Here is a 19,632-nt window from a genome sequence, read left to right on the forward strand (position 1 = left end):
GAACGTGGAACCGCGCGCGAAACTCTCTCCCTCTCCCTCTCTCTCTCTCTCTCTCTTTCTATCTGTCAGTTGCGGACGCTTCAGAGCTGCAACCACTCGTGAGGCGCTGGCTGGCGGGTTGCCGTGTGAATAGGATCCGCAACGATGGCGGCTCTCGAATTACCCGACGTGTCTCATCCCGCGGCAATAAATACCTCGATCAATTATTCTCGCGCCAAACCGTCGGAAAAATATGTGTTTTGCGTTGTGAAGCCTTGACACTTGGTAGCCCCAGTCGTCAATGTGTTTTATATTACTCGAATGTTGCTCACCATATTCAGGCGTGTTTAGGGGCAGATACTAGGAATAGGAACTTTTGCAGGATATGTTAATAATAATACAGAACGTTATTCGTTAACGAACAGTTTTATTGGTGTATTATTAAGAGAATACAAGAAAAGAGAATGTTACATTATTTTGTTCATGGTCAGAAAATAATTCGTCTCGAAAGGTTACTATATCGTCGTTAATACTAATCGTATGCGGTCACAGGAAGTTAAAAGCAAATAGAAAATATTATTAGGAATATTATTAATCGCGTGGGGGCAGCTTAGCTGTATGCAATCCATTTGTTTGAATCGAAACATATATATACGATGATGTATCATTACATGGCCCTTTTTCTGGCAGGAGTGGAAGGTCTTGTGAGTTAGATCGTTCGGATTAATGCTACCCCTGTCCTCTCTTCAGGGGTTTCAGGGAGCTGAAGATGATGGAAAAATGCTGGCGATGTCGAAAGGGATGCTTTTCGCGGGTAAGAAGGGTTAAAGAGGAAATAGTCGAGGAGTTTCGGCCTGTCTGAAGGGATGATGGAGTGATAGTGGAAGAATGGAGGGACGTCTAATGGGAGTGCGTTAGACTCGTGAGTGTTCTGGTTACTTTGAGATTTGACTCGGTGTAGGATATTAAGTGCGCCATACGCGCAGTTATATAGCTATATTTTCAGATAATAACGATTTATTATAATAAAATAATACATATAATAATATCTTCTAGGTACGAGAAAAGTGTAAAAGAAATCTGACATTTTCAAAAATATATTTGGTATCGATATTTTTTATCCTGATTATTTCTTCCAGCTTGACTTTACGATTGTACGAAATATAAAGAAGTTGATGAATTTATAATGTTGAAGTAATTACTTCAAGAGGAACTCTACATCTCTACTTTTGTATTTAGTGAATTGAAATGAAATGAATTTAGTGAAACAAAAAATTCGAAATAAGAAGTCCATATCATTGTGCTCTTGAATATAAATTATGTTTTAGGTTGACCGCTTCTATCGGTCAACCTCAACATATAACATTATGGCAGACCATCGGTCGAACCTTAATGAGTTAAATGAACCGTTAAAATAATTGGATATTTAAATCCTAGTATTAGATTAGCTGATATTAGATGCTGGATAGAGACAGGATTAAAAAGGAGCTGGTTTAGGATTTCAAAGATGTAATATACGACGTGGATAGCAACGCCATGGTAATAATGATGAGGGTATAGTGGGAATAATATGGAATGGAAACAATGATCGTGATAATGGACACGTGACAGTGATGTTAACAATGCTGGCTCGGGATAATACTCCGGTTTCTGAACTGCTCGCGCTGCTCATTGTCGGCAAATATTATTATGTCAACTGTGTAAAGTTTATGACGTACAGGCAACTATACTAGTTTCCGATTCGAGAAGCTTTCGTTTGCTTTTCGCTGTCAAGCATTAAAATCAATCTCTCCATAGTTTTAACCGATATTATATTTTCTATCGTATTAATTCCCTTCGGATACCAGTTTAAACAGCTTTCTGACGGAATTAATTTCAATATCGTCCATAATTTCATCCAACGCTGGTATCAACATCTGTCGATGGAACTTTTGAGTGTTCAAAATTCTACGTCAATCCTATGTTAGGCCCAGTTTTGCGAAAGAATTTGTATATCAGATGCATATGTTCGATAGTGTGAATGTTGCAAATTTGCAAAATTGCACGTTGGATTGCACGAAGTGTGAATAAATTTCATTGTATGATTTCTACACGAAGACTGTAGTAGCTAATGAGTTAAGGTACTTAAGTTAGAGATAGCGTATATGGGACGTGTATTGTATAGGTTGCACATACACTTGGCCCCGTATTATCATATTGCAACAGTCAGTAGATTACTATCAATACCAAGACAATTACAGGAACTCATTGTTCCCTATCGAAACAATAATATTGTCTAAACAAAGCTCTGGATTATCATTGTTAGATAAGATCCATTGTCCGGTGCAAACTAACCAATAAAAGTCCTACTACTATTCCAATATTAAGTACGTTAAACACGTTCGATTATAAGGCGTTAATAATTACAAAGTCGTTATAAATTGGATATTGGAAACACAATTTAATTCTTGTATACTCACCTGCGGGAAATAAAACGAACAAATATATAGTAAAACGTTCTACCATTAATAACGGTTCGACCACCAAAAATCAATAATTAACGATATTTATCCTTAAAAAATGGAAAGACTAATTATCTGTTTCTGTACTAAATAATATTCCCTTAAATACAACCGGTTAATTATTTACCCTTCTGCGATCGCAAAATTACTTTCCTCTGTCTTTAATAGTATTTATCATCCAGAGATAAGAAGAACAAACATATAAAAACAGATCTTGGTTTATCCTTAATAATATTCGTCCCTCAAAAAGATTATCCCAGATCTTTGCCCTTAATTATGCTCCCTTGGAAATAACCAATTAAACAGACGTATAAAAAATAAGTATCTCTACTCTTAATAACGTTGCACGCCAAATAGGTTAATATCGCGTTACTATGAAAAGGCTGGCGGTATGGAGCCGAGACGCGAAATATTTTCCGGAATCAGGAGCACGCCTGGGATGGCAACGAACGTAAGGTTACCCGCAAAGTTTCCATTGCACTTCAGCCGAAGTTACTTATCCTTAATCCCGGTATTACTTGAAGACGGAATGGAGCCAGACTCTCGGATCTGTCACGTCGAGAAAGGTCTATAGGTAGAAGCTAGAAGAGGAAAGACGTTATTCGAACAAGAGAGAGTCGAAGAGAGTAAGGGAAAAGACAAATTAGTTCGCATCGATCAGACGCGCCCTTCTACTGGCAATGAAGACGTATCGCGAACGACACTTATCAGCTCGAGATGTGCTCGATTAATTTGTTTAATTGATCTCGATCCGAAGAATCCTTTAGTTCTGGTTGAATATCAGGCCACTACGCTGCCACTCGTACGACTTAATCGATGCGACGCCGAAGTCGAGGAGGAAGTGATTCCACCCTCTGCCCCTGTTCGAGTCGAGTGCACGTTCCCGTAGTTTTCGAGGGAACTCGCTTTGAATATCGATTAGCAGTCGTGTCAACAACCAATAGTTGCGCGAGTTACATTGTAATGACGATGGCGCGTGTAATTAGTACATTGGCGATTTTGCTGAAGGCTGTTTTTGGTATTTTTCGTTTTTACGCCGAGACACGAGGATGTACAAAATTTATGAGTTTGAAGTGGCAAGAACTGAAAGATTCAGGAATCTACAAATATAAAGTTTGAAAGATCGGAAGATTCAAGAATTCAGCAAGTGGAAGGATCAAAGTTTAGAGGACTCGAATGGTGAAACGTACGAAAGAACGAAAATTTAGCGATTCGAAAGATTAAGAACTCGGAAAATATCGAAGGTTGGAGAAGTTCGGAGTTACGAAAATCCGCAAATTTAATGTTTAGACACTCAAAATTCCAGAATTTCAGTAATTCAAGAATTCGTAGATTTCGAATTTACAAATTCAAAACTATGCTTATCGGTTCAGGATTAAGAAGGTTCACGTATTCAGGAATGAAAAAATCACAGACTAGAAAATTCTGTAAGTTGTCAAATTAAAAATCGCAAAATTCGCAAATTCGAAGCACGAAGATGAAAAAAGATGAAATTTGCATCTTGAAAAATCGAACAAGTAGAACTAAACCACGAAGAAGAGTGTAATGGACATGGGCTATCGTATTCTACGAAGCCAAAAGTCGAAAAGGAAATTAGGGTGGCGAAGCGTTTTAATTTTGCCGGTCGTAGCGGGGGCGCGCATTATCGTGCGCGTTTTAATTAATTTCAGTTAATTAATCGGACCGTGTGTACGATACAAGGAAACGCTTTGTAGGTGCTTTAACGTGGAATTCTCGTTGCCTCTAACACGGCGTAATGGATAAAAATAGGGAGAGGTTACATGAAAAATAGTGGCGTTGCGAAGAGAGCGGGTCGTTGGTGGGGGAGGTTTTAATTTCGAGCGGGTACAATTAAGCACGAGAGGTCTAAAACGCGTATCTTTCGCACTCGGTTGCGGCAATTGTCTTTAAAGTGGCTTAAGTAAGTCACGTTTAGAAGAAAATTGAGCTAGCCGCGCCCTAATGAATTCCACGCGTTACGTTTATATTCTGTCTTGAGTGCAACGTGCATTTGTTGGGACAAATAGGCACCTCGAGAAAAATGCATCCTTCGAGCTTTTAGTTTGTTTCTAATTTTTAGCGAATATTACAAATGGCAATTAGCCATGTAACGCGAGGCGAATTTTATTTTCCAATAAATCAGCGTATTTTCTAATTTTATATACGTTTACACGTAAAGTGAATAAGTAAATGTAACTTTATAGGAGTCGCGGAAAGTATGAATTTCTTACTTCTTCGTGTTTCATATGAAAAAATAATAGTTGTTTGAAACTTTTTTTATAGAAAAATTTATTTTTACTCGTATGGGTGCCGGTCATCGGCAAGTCTGAAAGGAATTTTTTAAAGTATGAAACGATTAAAAAAATATTAAATATTAATCGTTCCGATTACGAGTAACAATTATGTAAAATATTTTGGCTAGCAACGTCCGACGCCAAATTTTATATATATACATACACATGGAGGAAAATAAAGTAACCTTTTATCAGAGTTCCACGAAACCGATGACCGTCTATTATCAGGTTCCCCAACATCGACCTACATCACTATCGCAACACACCGTCATTAATGTTCATTTTTCCTCTCTGAATATTTCAAGTAGCGCTATTAGAGGTACTAATCTCATTCAACACGAACTTCTGTCCCCTCTTACACGACCATCTGTGTCTCTACAGATTACTCTCTGTAATTCAATCGGCTGCGTTCCCCTGGCTGACGCTGTCGAGCATTTACCAAAAATGTTGGCCGGAATCGGCACGAGAAACGTAGTTGAACGCCGATTTCGTATCGCCAAGCGTTATCTACGAAGCGAAAGCCTCGTGTTCCACGTTAAATAATTCCTGTAGTCGTGCAAGTAACGATGCAGTGACAAGCCCACGATACATCGTCGCGTAGATAGGCAGTTGTGTACGAGGCCGATTAGCTATCAGCGTCACCGGTGTAATAAAGCAAATTGTCATTGATATACAATGTAGAATTGTCGCGATACCTTTGTCACGTGTTGGTTTCAGGCTTTCATAACATTGGAAAGATGTGGCCATTGATGCAGGACAGGTGTGTTTCGAACGTATAAGTTCTGGGTCTGTTCGTTGTTTATTCGATTAATTCTGTCGGCTGTTCGATCTAGATAAAATCGAGAAGAGTATTTTGAGTAAAGAACGACGCAGAAGGAAGAAGAAAAATGAGACGAAAAAATACTACGAACTCGCAGAGTTCAACCTTATTATTAAGCTTCCTTTCTGCAACACTCATGCATACAGTCAAAATCTGGCACCACTTTCTCTTAAAGCTTGTCTAATTCCACGTTCCACCCTGTTGATAGATACATCGTCGAGCGAATCGAGAGACGTGCGTGTAACGAAACTCTCGTAACGCTGCGCGCATTGCAGCGATAATTACGCGCCGTGAGTTGGGTTTTCTCATTGGCAAGCGTGCAATAGAAAGCAAAATGGTACGCATCGTCTTTCGAAATGCAGCACGAGAAACCGCGTAATCGCGAGGCTGGATTACGCGGCCCGTATTACACTTTCGGCGAGAACAGTGCAACGTTACACGGATAATTGAGCTTGCAGGCGGAAAAACGAAAATTCAGGGGTTTCCCTCGGGGGATGGACGCGTGTAGCAAAACCGGTCACCTGGCCATTTCGCTGATCCTGATCCCAAGGTTTCCTAATTCCCGAGACGTCGAGACATTCCTCATCGCGATGAAGTTCTAATCTAGACACCGTAGATACTGGCGACGACTCCGAGACGGAGCTGCAAGCTTGTTCAGGGATTGTAATATCGAGCTGAAGTAAATTACCTGCATGTACTCGTGTCCTTTTTTGGTTCTTGGTTGTAAAAGTACAACACAGCAGAACTCTATTCTCATCAATGTCCGACTAAGCTTTTGTTGCTTAAGTTCACTTATCTGAACATGAGCTCCTATTATGCGAACAATAATTAGGTAGTGGGGATAATTGGAGAGCCCGTATTATACGAACTCCGATTATATAAACTGTTTGTTCCTCGGCATGTTCGGATAAATGGAGTTCTACTATAGCAGCTCTTATAAAAGAACATGAATGATATTCAACTACAATAGAACTATGAGAATTAATGAACGTTTCGAATAAAATTATTGCAAAATTAAGGAAATGAATATGAAACATAGAAACATATTGTAGAAACAGGATTGAAACAATGAAAACGAGGTTGTTGATTAACATTATCGTTCGACTATAAAGAGGTATAATATAGATGGTAATGTTTCTAATTTTAAATTGATATGGTGGTTAATTGGAGTGGATTGGAAAATGAAGTGGTAATATCGCGTAGTACGAAAATTGTATTATTAGAATTATTATTAATTCAGATGGTTAACATAGAAGAGGGAATTTAATATTCGCTTGAAAAGATATTCTGGCAAATCTTTAATCTTGTTCAACGGCTTACAGAAATGGAAAAGTGGAATTCTCTTATATCAACGTGGAAAGAATACCATAAATTAAAAATGATACATTTTTACAGCATGATACGGTTTATTAAAAATTCGATATGAAAATGAAGCATCGTTAGTCGTAGTTTGCATAATTCAAAAAGTTAAATAGTGAAATATTTATAATCTTTTGAAACTTGCACCAGATGATACCTAAAATGCCTTGAAATTCTAAGAGCATCTGAAGAATTTCCTACTTTTTTTTCCTATTAAAATTTCATTAATTACGAATATTTATATTTCCCTGTATAATTCCATCGTAATCTCTTGAAACTCGCGTAATTGCTAAAATGAAAATTTTTAAACGAGCCAAAAAATTCCCGAATTAATAGTCCGTCCTACTTCATTAATTAGAAAATATTGCCACTAATTGCAATAGGGATTGTTCAGTTCTCGTGAGAAAAGCTTACGCGTACGCGTGTGCCTGCCGAGAAGGTTGTTAACTATGCAAAGAGGAACTACATAGGAAAGCACAAGTATTCCCGTAACAATCACATAAAAGATTAAAGTATCCAGCATATACGTTTGCTCTGACCTAGTTGCGGTTAAGAGTTGTACAATACGCTTGAAAGCAAGTATTCACGTGCTGCAAACGTTTTACAGAAATGAAGGTGGAACTTAACGAAAACATCTCCGGTAGGAATACCAACTACCTCCGACATTTTTACCTCTGCGTTCTTTCCTCCCTCTCTTTTTTAATGCACGATGACGACTTCCAACCGGCGTCTTGCTTCAGTTTCAACCTAGATGAATTGAAAATTCAAGAAATGTCTGATTCCATATCAGTGACATCGAAGATCATGGTTAGATACTAGGTGGCAATTTAGATGGAAATAAAATCTTTAAATATGAAATTTTTATCGAGTTTCCAGCGAGTCAGTAATTTTGCGTATGTAGATATACCGTATTATCGTAGGTCTGGAAATTTAGAGTATCGTTGTAGATTTGAAAATTCACTCTATCATTGCAGATGTAGAAATGCATGAAATTTTCGATAAATTTAATAACCTGCACATTTCGAGAGATAGATAGCGCAAAGGATAAAAAAGCAAAATTGACTTTTCAGCGTGAAAGGTTTGGAAATTACAATGCCTGAGATGGCTATACATTCTGTACGTTAATATTTCACGAAATCTAATTTTATAATAGATATAGTGTAATTTGTATATTGAGATTGGTCGCAAATTTCATCGACATGATCACGACAGCCGTGTCTCGTTACATTGCTAACGAAATTTCAAGATATGTCGTATGACACGCGTGTTATATACGTAAAAGTTCTCTAGAATGTGTCGAAATACGTTCGCGGGCTACTGTAGCACCGTTTTAGTAATATTAAATTTAATACGTTAATCATCATTCTGTCTAAAATTGCTACTCAAACAGAGATAACCAGACTCATCAGAATAAATACCGGCGAAGAACACGGTCGGATAAGTAACACGATATTACCTCTGGCTCCATTGTGATTAGCCAAGCGGATGGTTCGCATGATCCACCGTCGTGGCGCTGCTTTGTCGCTCGACACATTCGATATCCTTTGTTCTATTTGGCCAGCGTCGAGGTTGGCGCAGACCTCTGCCTACGTCGATTTACAACAGTCTGCTTGCCGCGAAAAGTTCACTGAGTTCCGTGGAAAAGCTTTAATATCGCTTGCACAATACTCACTGGATCGCGTCGATATTTTCTGTCCGTTGTTGTACGTTCAACATGGAGGGGAAAAGGGAGGGAAAGGTGGACCGACCAGGCGGATGAGGATTATCGATTATCAGTTAACGAGTCTGCACGCTTTTCCCCCGTTTCCTACGGCAGCGTGCGCCAGGACGTTTTTATAAACCCAGCCTAGGATTACACATGTAGGCTCCATTATGGGTATTCGGTTTAATCAGAATCGGGCGCTGGTTCATGATAAAGATGGACGGATGATAGAGATGGACGGATGAGGAACAAGTCGTGCTGACGTTATTGTTATTATAATATGATATGTTAGTGCTACACTATACCAATACGCCATACAGCGATTATAGATCTCGAAATTTTAAATGTACTTTTCTTAGAACTAGTTATGGTTAGGTATGTGATCGATCGTATCTATCAGAAACATACCGATATAAATGGGAGAAAAATAGAATCGATATTGAAATATTTAGTCTTTCGAATCGACCAATAATTCGTACAATTTTGGACAATTCCACAATCATCCTTTTACCTTACCTACCTTACGCACCTTGATACTTGTGTACGTGTTACCCAGGTCTAACCTGCGAATTTCTTTTAATCCAAAGATTAAAGATTCTTTCTCGTTGAAAAATACGAACGATTATCTGTCAAGTAAAATTACAACAGTTCTTAAAAATTACGTTATTACAAAATTTCTGCAAAAATTCTTTTAGTACCTGTGCTAATATTCATAAAAGCATGGCTGCGTATCTGTTATACAAACCTAACCTTAAAATCCAAGTTTTCCTACCCAAAAAGCTCCTTTCCACATAAAAATCTCAAATCTCGCACCGAACGTTGGGAGGTATCCCTTGGGAAAAAACAGCAAGTGCCACGAAAAATATTCCCACCTCGGCATCGTGAAGCATAGAAGCGTATCTTGTAGCGAGTGTACCACTCTTCCAGTGCTCCTGATCCCGATGGGCTTGCAGAGTTGTTTCAACGTGTCCCGTTCGGGCGTCCATTATTGGCGGGCCACGATGAGCCCCTGAAATGCAGAATTCTCGCCCGTTGTTTGTCGACTATTGTTTATCCGCACGGTTATGTGGCTCGTTGTTATCGTTTCCGGATACCTCCGCTCGGGGCACAATGAAAATTCGTGTTTCCGGAAATTTCCGGCCCCGTGGAGAATAACTGGATCGCTTCTCTTTTTTTGTTCCATTTTTCTTTGTTATTTTTTGGAGCTTTTTCGGGGGAAGTCGCCCCGTTCTGTCGCGCATTAATTTATGGCGTCGTTGGTGAAACGCTGCTCGTTTGAACGTTTCTGAGGATTACGCTCTCTTTTGACAACGATTGTCAAGGTTTCGCTCGTAATTGGTCCTAGGGCAACGGACTTTTCTTATACTCTCTCCTCTTCTCTTTTCATGCTCTTCTCTTCTCTTCTTTTCCATTCTTCCCTTTTATTTATAAATCAATGCTCCAGAGAGGAATGAGCATTTTGCGAAATGAATTGCAAGGCTTGTTAAGAATATTTTAAGAGGCCTGGAGAGGCGGATTATAATATTTATAGGTTAAAGATTTCCTTCGTGTCTATAGCATCGTCTGGGTTGTATAGTGTACTAGTTCGAGACAGGAATAAAAATATTTGCAGAAAAATTTATTCCGGCGGAAAATTTATTATTCAAATGTAATTTCGTTCCGACTATTTACATGGATGCCTCATTCATACTACAACGACAAATATTATTCAACGCGTTGTACATGATTGGAACGTGAACGGGACTATGCATTGGCTCATTTGAAAGCCATTGAGCAATATTTGACTAAGCTGCAGTTTGGCTGTTAGCGCAAATCGAGCTTCGTATCTAGCATGATTTGCTTCCTTCCTTCTACCGTGTTATATCATTTTCCGTTTCCTTCGCCCCGTGCAATTTATTATTCAAGTTGTTTGAATTATATTTTTTACTCCGTCCACGAATAATATAATTATACAAATTAAATAATTAAACTTAAAGTTAGGTGATTTTGGTATAAAAAAATTGTTCAGTTTGCGAAACTATATAATCCCTAAAATATCGTACAATAATTTTAGGAAAAGTGCTAAAGAAAAGAGCGAAGCACATACGTAACTGTAACGTGAATTATTTACACGTGTACAAGGGCCAGTAGGAAACGTGACGACGATAAAATATTGCACTTCGTGCTTTTGAATCACCGGCATCATCCGACTTCCTATTCAAGAAATTCCATTTGTTTTTCTTTACTTCTCCCTACTTCTCTTACATTCTGTGTATAGCGTAGTGGCCTATGCTTTATACTTCATTGGTTCTTGTATTTACAGGTTTCTTTAGTCGATTGTAGAACGTAACGAATCGTAAAAGCGGAAATAAATCGTTCGACCGTCTGTTCTTCCGTCGATATGTAGTTAAAAATTCTTGTTTTAAAGAGATAAAAACATTTCAGCAGTAAATTTGAATCGGTATTGAAGCTATTCGTCGGAAATTAAAAAATCAAGCTTTTAGTTATTCTTTGAGGTTCCAGTAAATAAAATAATAAATTCAGTTGTTACAGACGAATAAGTTGACTGGTGAAAATTCTAAACTTACTCCGAAGTGATCATTCTGTGTTATAAAGTCATCTGATCAAAGAAAACCTACTATGACGCCGTTGTTTTACGCAGATCACGTGACCAAGATCATGAAACATCGTTGTTTACACGCGAGAAAAATGTTTCTTGTGCTCCTTGCGCAAGATAGATTTTCGAGAGCGGAGATTAATTGTTAGTCCAGCTATGCCCCATATCTGACGAGAAAAAATGCAGGATTCCACGATGGTATTTCTGCTCGCAGGAGCAGCCAGGTTTCCCCGTGCGTGGCATCGACCCCGTTCCGTGGAATTTCGTCGCGTCTCGATCGATGCCTCGTTGGATTTCAATCTGTACACGATGCATACGAACGCGGCACCGAGAAAATAAGCCGAGTTGTTCCTGTGCGATACAGCCGGAACTTCTAGTTTCACTTTTTTCCTTTTTTTTTAAGGCTGCGAGGGGCGGGGGGTGAAAGACAAATATGATCGTGTGAAATTTGTGTGATGTTTATGTAAATTTGTTTCTTCATAAACACAGATGAAAGAGTAGAACTCGAAAATGGAAGTATATTTTATATTCTAGAAAAATTGTTATGTTTCATATCCCGAATTTTGGCATTTCAAAACTTCATGTATTCAAACTTCAAGAAGTATTTCTATAAAACTGAAAAATTGTATCTAAAACAACCATAAATTGTCTATGTCCATAGAAAGTAAGATTGGTACTATAATCGTTAATGAATCGTTGATTCGAAAGTATCACGCGGAGAAGCGAACCGAATTTAATAACATTTCGATGGGTAGGTATGCTCGATCGTTTATTTCCTGTCACGGGTACGTCTCATTAACGATGGAAATATAGCACGGGACGCAGGAGTCCATTAATTTTAACGATCACCAGCTGTAATGATTTCACGGTGACATGACGTCGCGAATTCGATGTTATTGGCGAAATTTTCGTGTCGTGGAAATATCTCGTCGCGTTTTCATGGGACGAAAAAAAGTGAAATCAAGCAGGGCCATCATCGAAGCGTGCTATTTCATACCGATATCGTTCTCAAACTAGAATGTCTGTTCCCGTCGAAGGCTTTCACTGCAGCGTTTAGAAACAAGAATATTTCAAAAAATAAAAATTTTAATAAAAGGTATATATCGAAATAAAACTATTTCTAATAGCAGAAAATAATAAATAATAACTAAATATTCCTATTTTGTCTAGCAGTCTCAATGCATAACGCATAATATATTTAACAATTTTTCAAATTTCATATATGAGTTCATAGCGTTAAAGGATTGAAGAGTACAATACCAAGAAAAGGTTGATACATTATAAAGCTTCCTGTTAATATTTTTAATGGCTATCGTATTTTTGGATCGTTTAAAAGCTATCGTGAATTAGTTGATTGAGAAGTGAAACTAGTGTAATCGGTTGCCCGGTGGCGTTAGCCGTTGATCGCGAAATTTCCCTAATGATGCATGAGCCAGCCAGCTATCGGCGAATTTATGACTGGAATAGGGCTTTACCGAGGATTGAGCCTGGCCCTTAAGTGGATTTATGACGTGGATGAGATTTCTTAGCTGTTGCTGGGATTAACAGCTTGTATGTATTGGTACTTTGTATCAGTTATGACGTGGAGAGGTCTAGCGAGGTTTATGGATCTAGTAACATCTGCAGTTCTTGTGTTATTGATGCCAGATCTCCAATGGGCATGCCAGTTTACCAGATCCGAGTCCTTTAGCACAGTAATTTATCAACTGATAATATTAGTGAATTTTATGAAGGTGCAAGACGATTTCTAATTTGTAAAATTTATTTGTAAAATTCATTTGTAATATTTCATTTGTTTTATCGTCAAAGCTGTTATTATTACACGCGAGAAGCCTAACAAAGCTTGCTGTAACATGATTTTATCGAGATATCTATTGACGACAATAAAAGATTTGACCCAATCTTTTGTTGTCCAACGTTTTGCATTCTCGTAATCTACGTCGTTTTACTAGTTTGTTTAATTTCATAATTAGATAAAGGAAAAATGAAATAAAAATATCGTGATTCAGGAGATGAGCGGGGCACATTGTTGTTAATTAGATTTTATTCGCGAATTAACATCGATTGTACAGAGAGAGTTATTTAGAATTATAAACTGGCGTTTACGCGGAATTTACTTTGCTTTAAATTACAAATTCCTCGAGTCTACCACCGCCCTCAGCCACCCCCTCCCCACCCACCTCAGACATTCTCGACTTGTGTAATAAATTTTAAATGTGCAGGTTTGCGAGGCTAAATTTTACTCCTCGAAGGGGTAAGTTCAACAATGCGATGAACGTTATATTAAATCCGAAACGCGAGAATTTCTTGTGCTACGAAATATTACATAAAACTCTGCCTCTCTTTAAACTGGTACACAATACCGAATTTTATTTAAATTTGTATATTTTGAAGAGAAGTAGAATAAAATAATGTATTTGTCGTTGTCACATTACATTTGTCACGAATTTATGGCAGACGAAACTATTGCAATAAGTGACATCAAATGTAAAATCTACGAAAGAAATAGAATTTTACTCCGCAAGCTGCAGAATTTATCACACACAGTGAAATCTCCAAATTCGAAGATATTTGATGTAATTAAGCTCGCCTATCCATTGGAAACTTTGAGGCATTTTAGGATTGAACTTGACTCGTTACAGTAATATTGGGATGCTGGTTTAGCTTCAGCAATCAAGTAATTCTCAGATACAGCTTACTATTATTTTCTTTGGAATGTTTCAATCTCAAGTGTAGTGGTATTGGTGAAGTCGTTACAACGATCGACCATGTCAGCAGGGACATTAAGCCGCGTACATAATCCGACGCGTATCATAACGCAGACTGCGGGCAACGGCACGCACAGTGTATGGCTGGATTATGGGGTTGTCGACACAGGGGATCGTGTTATTCGGTATCGCGTCCCTCAGGATGCCGTACAAATGGATTCGTATTCCAACGCATTTCTTTCCATGTGCATGCATGCAAATGAGATCACGATTTTCAAATCTCTCAAGGCAACGGAATTAAATTTATCGGATGAGATATCATCAGTTCGTTGTTTTTAGGATTGATGGTATCTGAATACTATAGGAAAGCAATATGATAAGTTTCTATTATTTACAGCGGAGCAGCTTTTAATCTAGCAGTTGCCAATCAATAGCAAAAGTGCTACTGAAATTTTCTTTTTATTTTGTTTGGTTTTCGCCTCTTTGGGAATTTTAAATTCCCCATAAATGTCTAAAATTCGACGGTCTATTCGTCACTGTGTAAAATTTCTTCAAGAAATAAACGGTGTTTCACACGTCTTCTTTTAAAATCCTATGTTTGGTAAAAAAGACCATACTATTAGGATGCACCAATGGCTGGAATGACTGTTACACATGTAGGCGCTAAGGGAACACCGTGCGAGCGCGTACGGAATGTAATACGGTGGCTGACAGCGTCACACGGCTGTTTAAATGAGCCAGCAGGTAGAGTTCAAGAGGAAACCAGCAAGAGTTCCGAAGAGCGTCGTAGCGAGGTTGGTTGCCTAGTCACCAGAGGCAGACAGCTGGGGGACGCACGAAGAGACGCTCTAGGCGATGTTTCTCTTCTTTCCTTGGTCTGTTTCTCTTCTAACTGGCATCGTCCAGCTTCTTTTTCTTTCCTTCTTCTCGTCGCCTGCCTCCATTTCTCAATTCTTTCTTTTTTTCTATCCTGCGTACATTGGAAGCCGCGCTTTTCCTGTTTTCCTCTTTCAGTTTTTTTTTCTCTTTGTACTGTATTTTCTGCCCCGACTTCGTCTTCACCACGTACGCCTTCGCGTCCTTATGTACACGATCCTCGCGTTTCTCGTTTTGCGACGCTCTGGGATCATCCTTTGCCACTGTGAGACGCGATGCTATTGATTACAGATAACGCTCGGTGTGTTGGCTCTGATATGGACACTTTTCAGGGACTCTCTTAGAGCGAGAGTGTTTTTCATTTTCGGATTTTCTCAGTTATCCTCAAACATCTTAAGACCATACAAACACAAAATCTACGTAGATACAGAATTCAACCATCGTCAGATATACCAAGGTGCAGCTGTTTAGCTTCGAAGAACAGTCAACCAAAAATCCATCTGTGTATACGATTCATTTAATAAACATCCTCGGTTACTGGCAAATATTCCAGAACCATAGAAACACAAAATCCAACTAAATAGCAGACTGGCTTCACGAATCTCCTCAATTATCCTTAATCACCTGAAAACTATTCAACCACAAAATCCGAGCAGAATCAGATATACGAAGACCCAGCTGTTTATCGCAAAGAACAGTCATCCCGCGTCTGATCCGCCACAAGCAGGTGTCCTTACTGCAACATTAATTCGACGGGTGATACAGTGTCGTGGAAGCCACGCAATTCCTCCCTCGGTTTTTTAATATCATTCCACTCCGTGTTCCCTGGGTCTGCCATAACTCTTTTCCAGCTTGTAGCCACTAGCTATGTGTTCCTCTGACGCAGACGACGGGGAACCACCCTGGCTGGGGGAATCCGCAGATGCGGCCTCGTCCTATTCGCTTGGGTGGCTCGCAGGCTTGCTCGAGCTTGCGAAAAGCCAGACCATTGACACTGGCGCGCGTACTCCGCCATTGTTGCCGGGCTAATAAAGAAAAATAAAGACTCCTCTTCCTGCAGGATATTAGCTCCACTCTCCTCCCGTCCGTTTCTGTCCTTACGACCCAAGGGAAGACCTTGCTCGACGTCCGGTTTCCGCGTTGCTAGCTTCCGCTCCTTCGAAAATCTCAGCGTTCCTTAATCCGCCCACTGATCGTCCGTCCCCTTTTTATTCTTCGCGGTGAAAGCAAATTACCGGACTCTCTTCCACTTAGCCGCGTCTCTTTGTGCTGTTCCCGGTGATGACACTGTCCTTTTTTCCTCCACTGCGTTGTGTTCTGCGAGCAATGTTTTGCCGAGGCTCTCCCTCTGGCTGATCTTCTGGTATTGTTCTTGGAAACTGGTGGATTCCTTTTTAGAGATTGGAGGCAAATATAGAGGAGTTGATTAGGCGGGAGAAAGTGGGCAGGATGGGTTAAGCGACTGTCGATGTGATTAGTATAATTCGGACTTTCGAACGTAAGAATGGGGTTGGTTTTTTCTTTCTTTTTGGAAATTAGAGAGAGAAGTCAAGCTCATGTTGGTTATAGGAGATGCAAGGAATGAAACAGACGTGAATATTACTAGCAGACTGCAGATATTTGTGCACATTCGTATTTTTTAATCGCTCGCTAATCCAACGCATATATTTCTTCACGAGTCACACACGGAAGAATGTGACCCGAGAATAAAATTTTCCAGATACCAGAGACCGTCGATTCATGATATCCAGCTAATAAAGAAAAATGAAAGCTTGCCCGTAGATATTAGCTTCGTGTTTTCTCTCCATGTCCTCGTTGCTAGCGTCTTTTTTCTTCTCTCAATACAAGAGGAAGGAAGATCAGATGGAAGATGCGCCACGGACGCGACGGAACTGTTTGTTCGTGACGCGGTTTCCAAGGATCTCGAGGAGATGGCGAATTTATGGCTACCCTCCGGTTCGATATTCCTGAAACATTGATCTCCCTTCCATCGCCGCGAATTGTTTCGCGTCGCTCTCGCTCGATTGCATTGAATTGGATTCCTACGAACGATACCCCTGTTCCATTGCCTGCTTCTAGGACTTTGAAATTGGGCCGAGAGAGCTCGCCTGATTTATTTCGTTTGATGACTCCGTACTCGAACTGCTGAGACAAATTACAAGAAGTTTCTTTCTACACCCTATTAACGATATTGTATGACTTTTTAAGTTTGTCTTCGACGTATCCATTATCATGTAGAAATACAAAATTGTCGAATTGTACGATGTAACTGCTAACACGTACGATAAAATGATGTGGTTAGTTTATCTAAATATCTTTCCAAATCGTTAAAAAATTGTTGTTGTTTGCCAAAATCGAACTAACATAGAAATATAGAAATCCAAGGATCACTGAGACTACTAATAAATTATATGCGTCGATAAACTAACCATAACTGATGGAAAATCGTAAGTAGCGCCACCTACGCAATCCCCTAACCTCATCGCGATTGCCAATCGCCTCGTGGCCCGAAGGCGAACGTCTGAAATTCCCCTTTCTAATTACCTATTCCCAAGAAACACGTCCTAGACATTAACGTCGCTTATAAAAAGCCTTCCATTGCTGGAGCCTAACTGCTTCCGTAGTTAGGCGAGCTGATCGATTCGAAATGACAGAAAAGTAGAGTGGAGAGAGCTGAGCAGACGTTCAGCCTAATATCAAGCTTTGGCCTTCTATACTTATCTAGGTTGTACGGTTTATTCAACAACCCCTCACGAAAGTCTGAGAAACAGCACACTCGTGGCGAATTAATGCGAACCACCGTGTTCGTTTCCAAACATCGATGGCCTGCAATTAGGGGAAGGCCCACGCCAGCCAAAACTGTTCCACTGGTCATTCTTTCGCTCGACAGAAACCGGATAATGACCTCTGTGCCGAGCATTCGATGCATCAGATGGTTGGAATTTCGGCGATAGACTATTTTTCCTTGGGGGAGACAGCTTGTAACGGAGTTTCTCAGCTCTTAACTATCTGAAACTTAGCTGCTACACTCTCAATATATAATAATTGCTGTTGATGCAATCGCTGGAATCTTGAGGTTTGTGCTTAGAAAAATTTGGCAAGACAAATTTGACGAGATCGAAGCGAACATTATTAATTAAAGCGAGGACGTTTCTAACGTCCAATTATTTTATTATTATTATTATTATTATTTATTTTTATTATTTTAAGAAAGCATCGCGTTTGCTCGAGCAAAAATTTTAAGATAAAATTAACCATGAAAATGTACTTTGAAATGTTGAATGTTTGTTTGAAAGTGGAACGCATTTTTTTATCTTCTTTTTCGCAAAGGAAAGAAAAATTGCAGAGTAAGTTAGCAAATTGTATAACGACCAGACTCTTGTATCTGTCTCCGTGTACATTCTAAATTATGAGCTAATAATACAAATTTAAAATTACGTCGAGAGAGACTTTAAGGAGTTGTTATTAATATATTAGACGATCTCTGACCTGGTTCTTTCTATTTTTACTGTTTCAGATTCGAAGATGAAGTGGCCATTAGTGCTGACTTGCTTTCTGCTGCCGCATTCGTGCATCCTCGGTGCATCGCATGCCTGTAAGTGGTTATTCTTGCTGTTTCTTATCCTGTAATCGCGGAATAAATTATATCGTCGGCAATCATCTTGTTATTCCGCGCATCGACCGTGTGACAGGCCGATGAATACCTTTCTTGCTGCCATCGGCGAATAAATTAGCGTACAACTCCTTTTTCATACTCGACTCCATTATCCTCGAAATAGACCCCCTATTTCGTCATTTAACCTACAAAATTCACCATCTATTCAACAATTTATGACGAATTTTAAAAGTAGAACAATTTTTCTTACGAGGCAAACAAATGTTGGAAATTCTAAAAATTGTACGCTCTTTGAGGCACCGATCGGTGCTCTTAAAATGATAGTATATTAAATTTGAAATAATAATTTCTGATAGAGAAAAAGAGACGAGTTCCTAATTTACAAATAATACGTCTGCTTGAAATTCACATTCTATGTATTATACACGAAACATGAAAAACAGAATATCGAACTATATTCCCATAACGTAGAATTGCCACGTTAGACCGATACTCTTGTGAAACCGCCGAAAACCTTCGATTCACCGAAAAACATACTTTCTAGCGATCCATAAATCTCTCCTCAACATCCCCAAATTGGAAAAACTGTAACAAGACGATCACTCGAGGAAAGTTACTCGTTAATAAATGTTCTCGACCGCATCACAAGTCGTCAAAGGGTTGAACCGGATGGTAAAACCGGCGCCACGATTTCCGGCCGCTATTATAGCGTCGTAAATCATCCCGTCGATCGACAGTTCGTAAAGGGGGTGCATGGAAGGGTGCAAACAGAACGCCACGCCATGCCACCCCTCAGTTTCGTGCAACGAGCCGTGAAAACGAGGCATCCAGGCCAGAAAAACAGTCGAATTGGATCCACTTTCCTCTTTCTATTAGCCCGGCCCGGCTGTGGACGGAGCGCAAAAGACCTTAATCCACCCCTTGTTGCACGGAGTCTGGCGTGAAACGTTCGCGAAAATAACACCAGGACAGGATGAGTTGCTATAGCTCGTGGAAATATAGCGGGCTGGCATGGATCATTCCTTTAGAGCTAACGCACAGCCAACCGAGGATCTTCGAGCATTCTGCATACGATGATACTTTCATACCTCATTGCATAACTCGAGGTCTGCCTCTTCTTGCCTCGGAATTTTATAATATTTATAATAAATATTATATAATAGTATATAGTATAGTTAATA

At 39.4% G+C, this 19,632-nt stretch overlaps 1 protein-coding gene across 5 annotated transcripts in view; it reads left to right on the plus strand.

The window, feature by feature from the left end:
* The window catches only part of LOC100746746, a 317,300-nt gene that overhangs the window by 145,397 nt on the left and 152,271 nt on the right, over window positions 1–19,632 (plus strand). For all 5 annotated transcript variants that reach the window (XM_012389182.3, XM_033322390.1, XM_024369668.2 and 2 more), the window contains one exon: window positions 18,353–18,430. In XM_012389182.3, coding sequence (XP_012244605.2) covers window positions 18,361–18,430 — 70 coding nt within the window. In that variant the 5' untranslated portion in view covers window positions 18,353–18,360. The remainder of the gene's footprint in view (window positions 1–18,352; window positions 18,431–19,632) is intronic.

This window comes from Bombus impatiens, unplaced genomic scaffold, assembly GCF_000188095.3.
Source record: "Bombus impatiens unplaced genomic scaffold, BIMP_2.2 scf_0637, whole genome shotgun sequence".
Classification (NCBI taxonomy): Eukaryota; Metazoa; Arthropoda; class Insecta; order Hymenoptera; family Apidae; genus Bombus; species Bombus impatiens.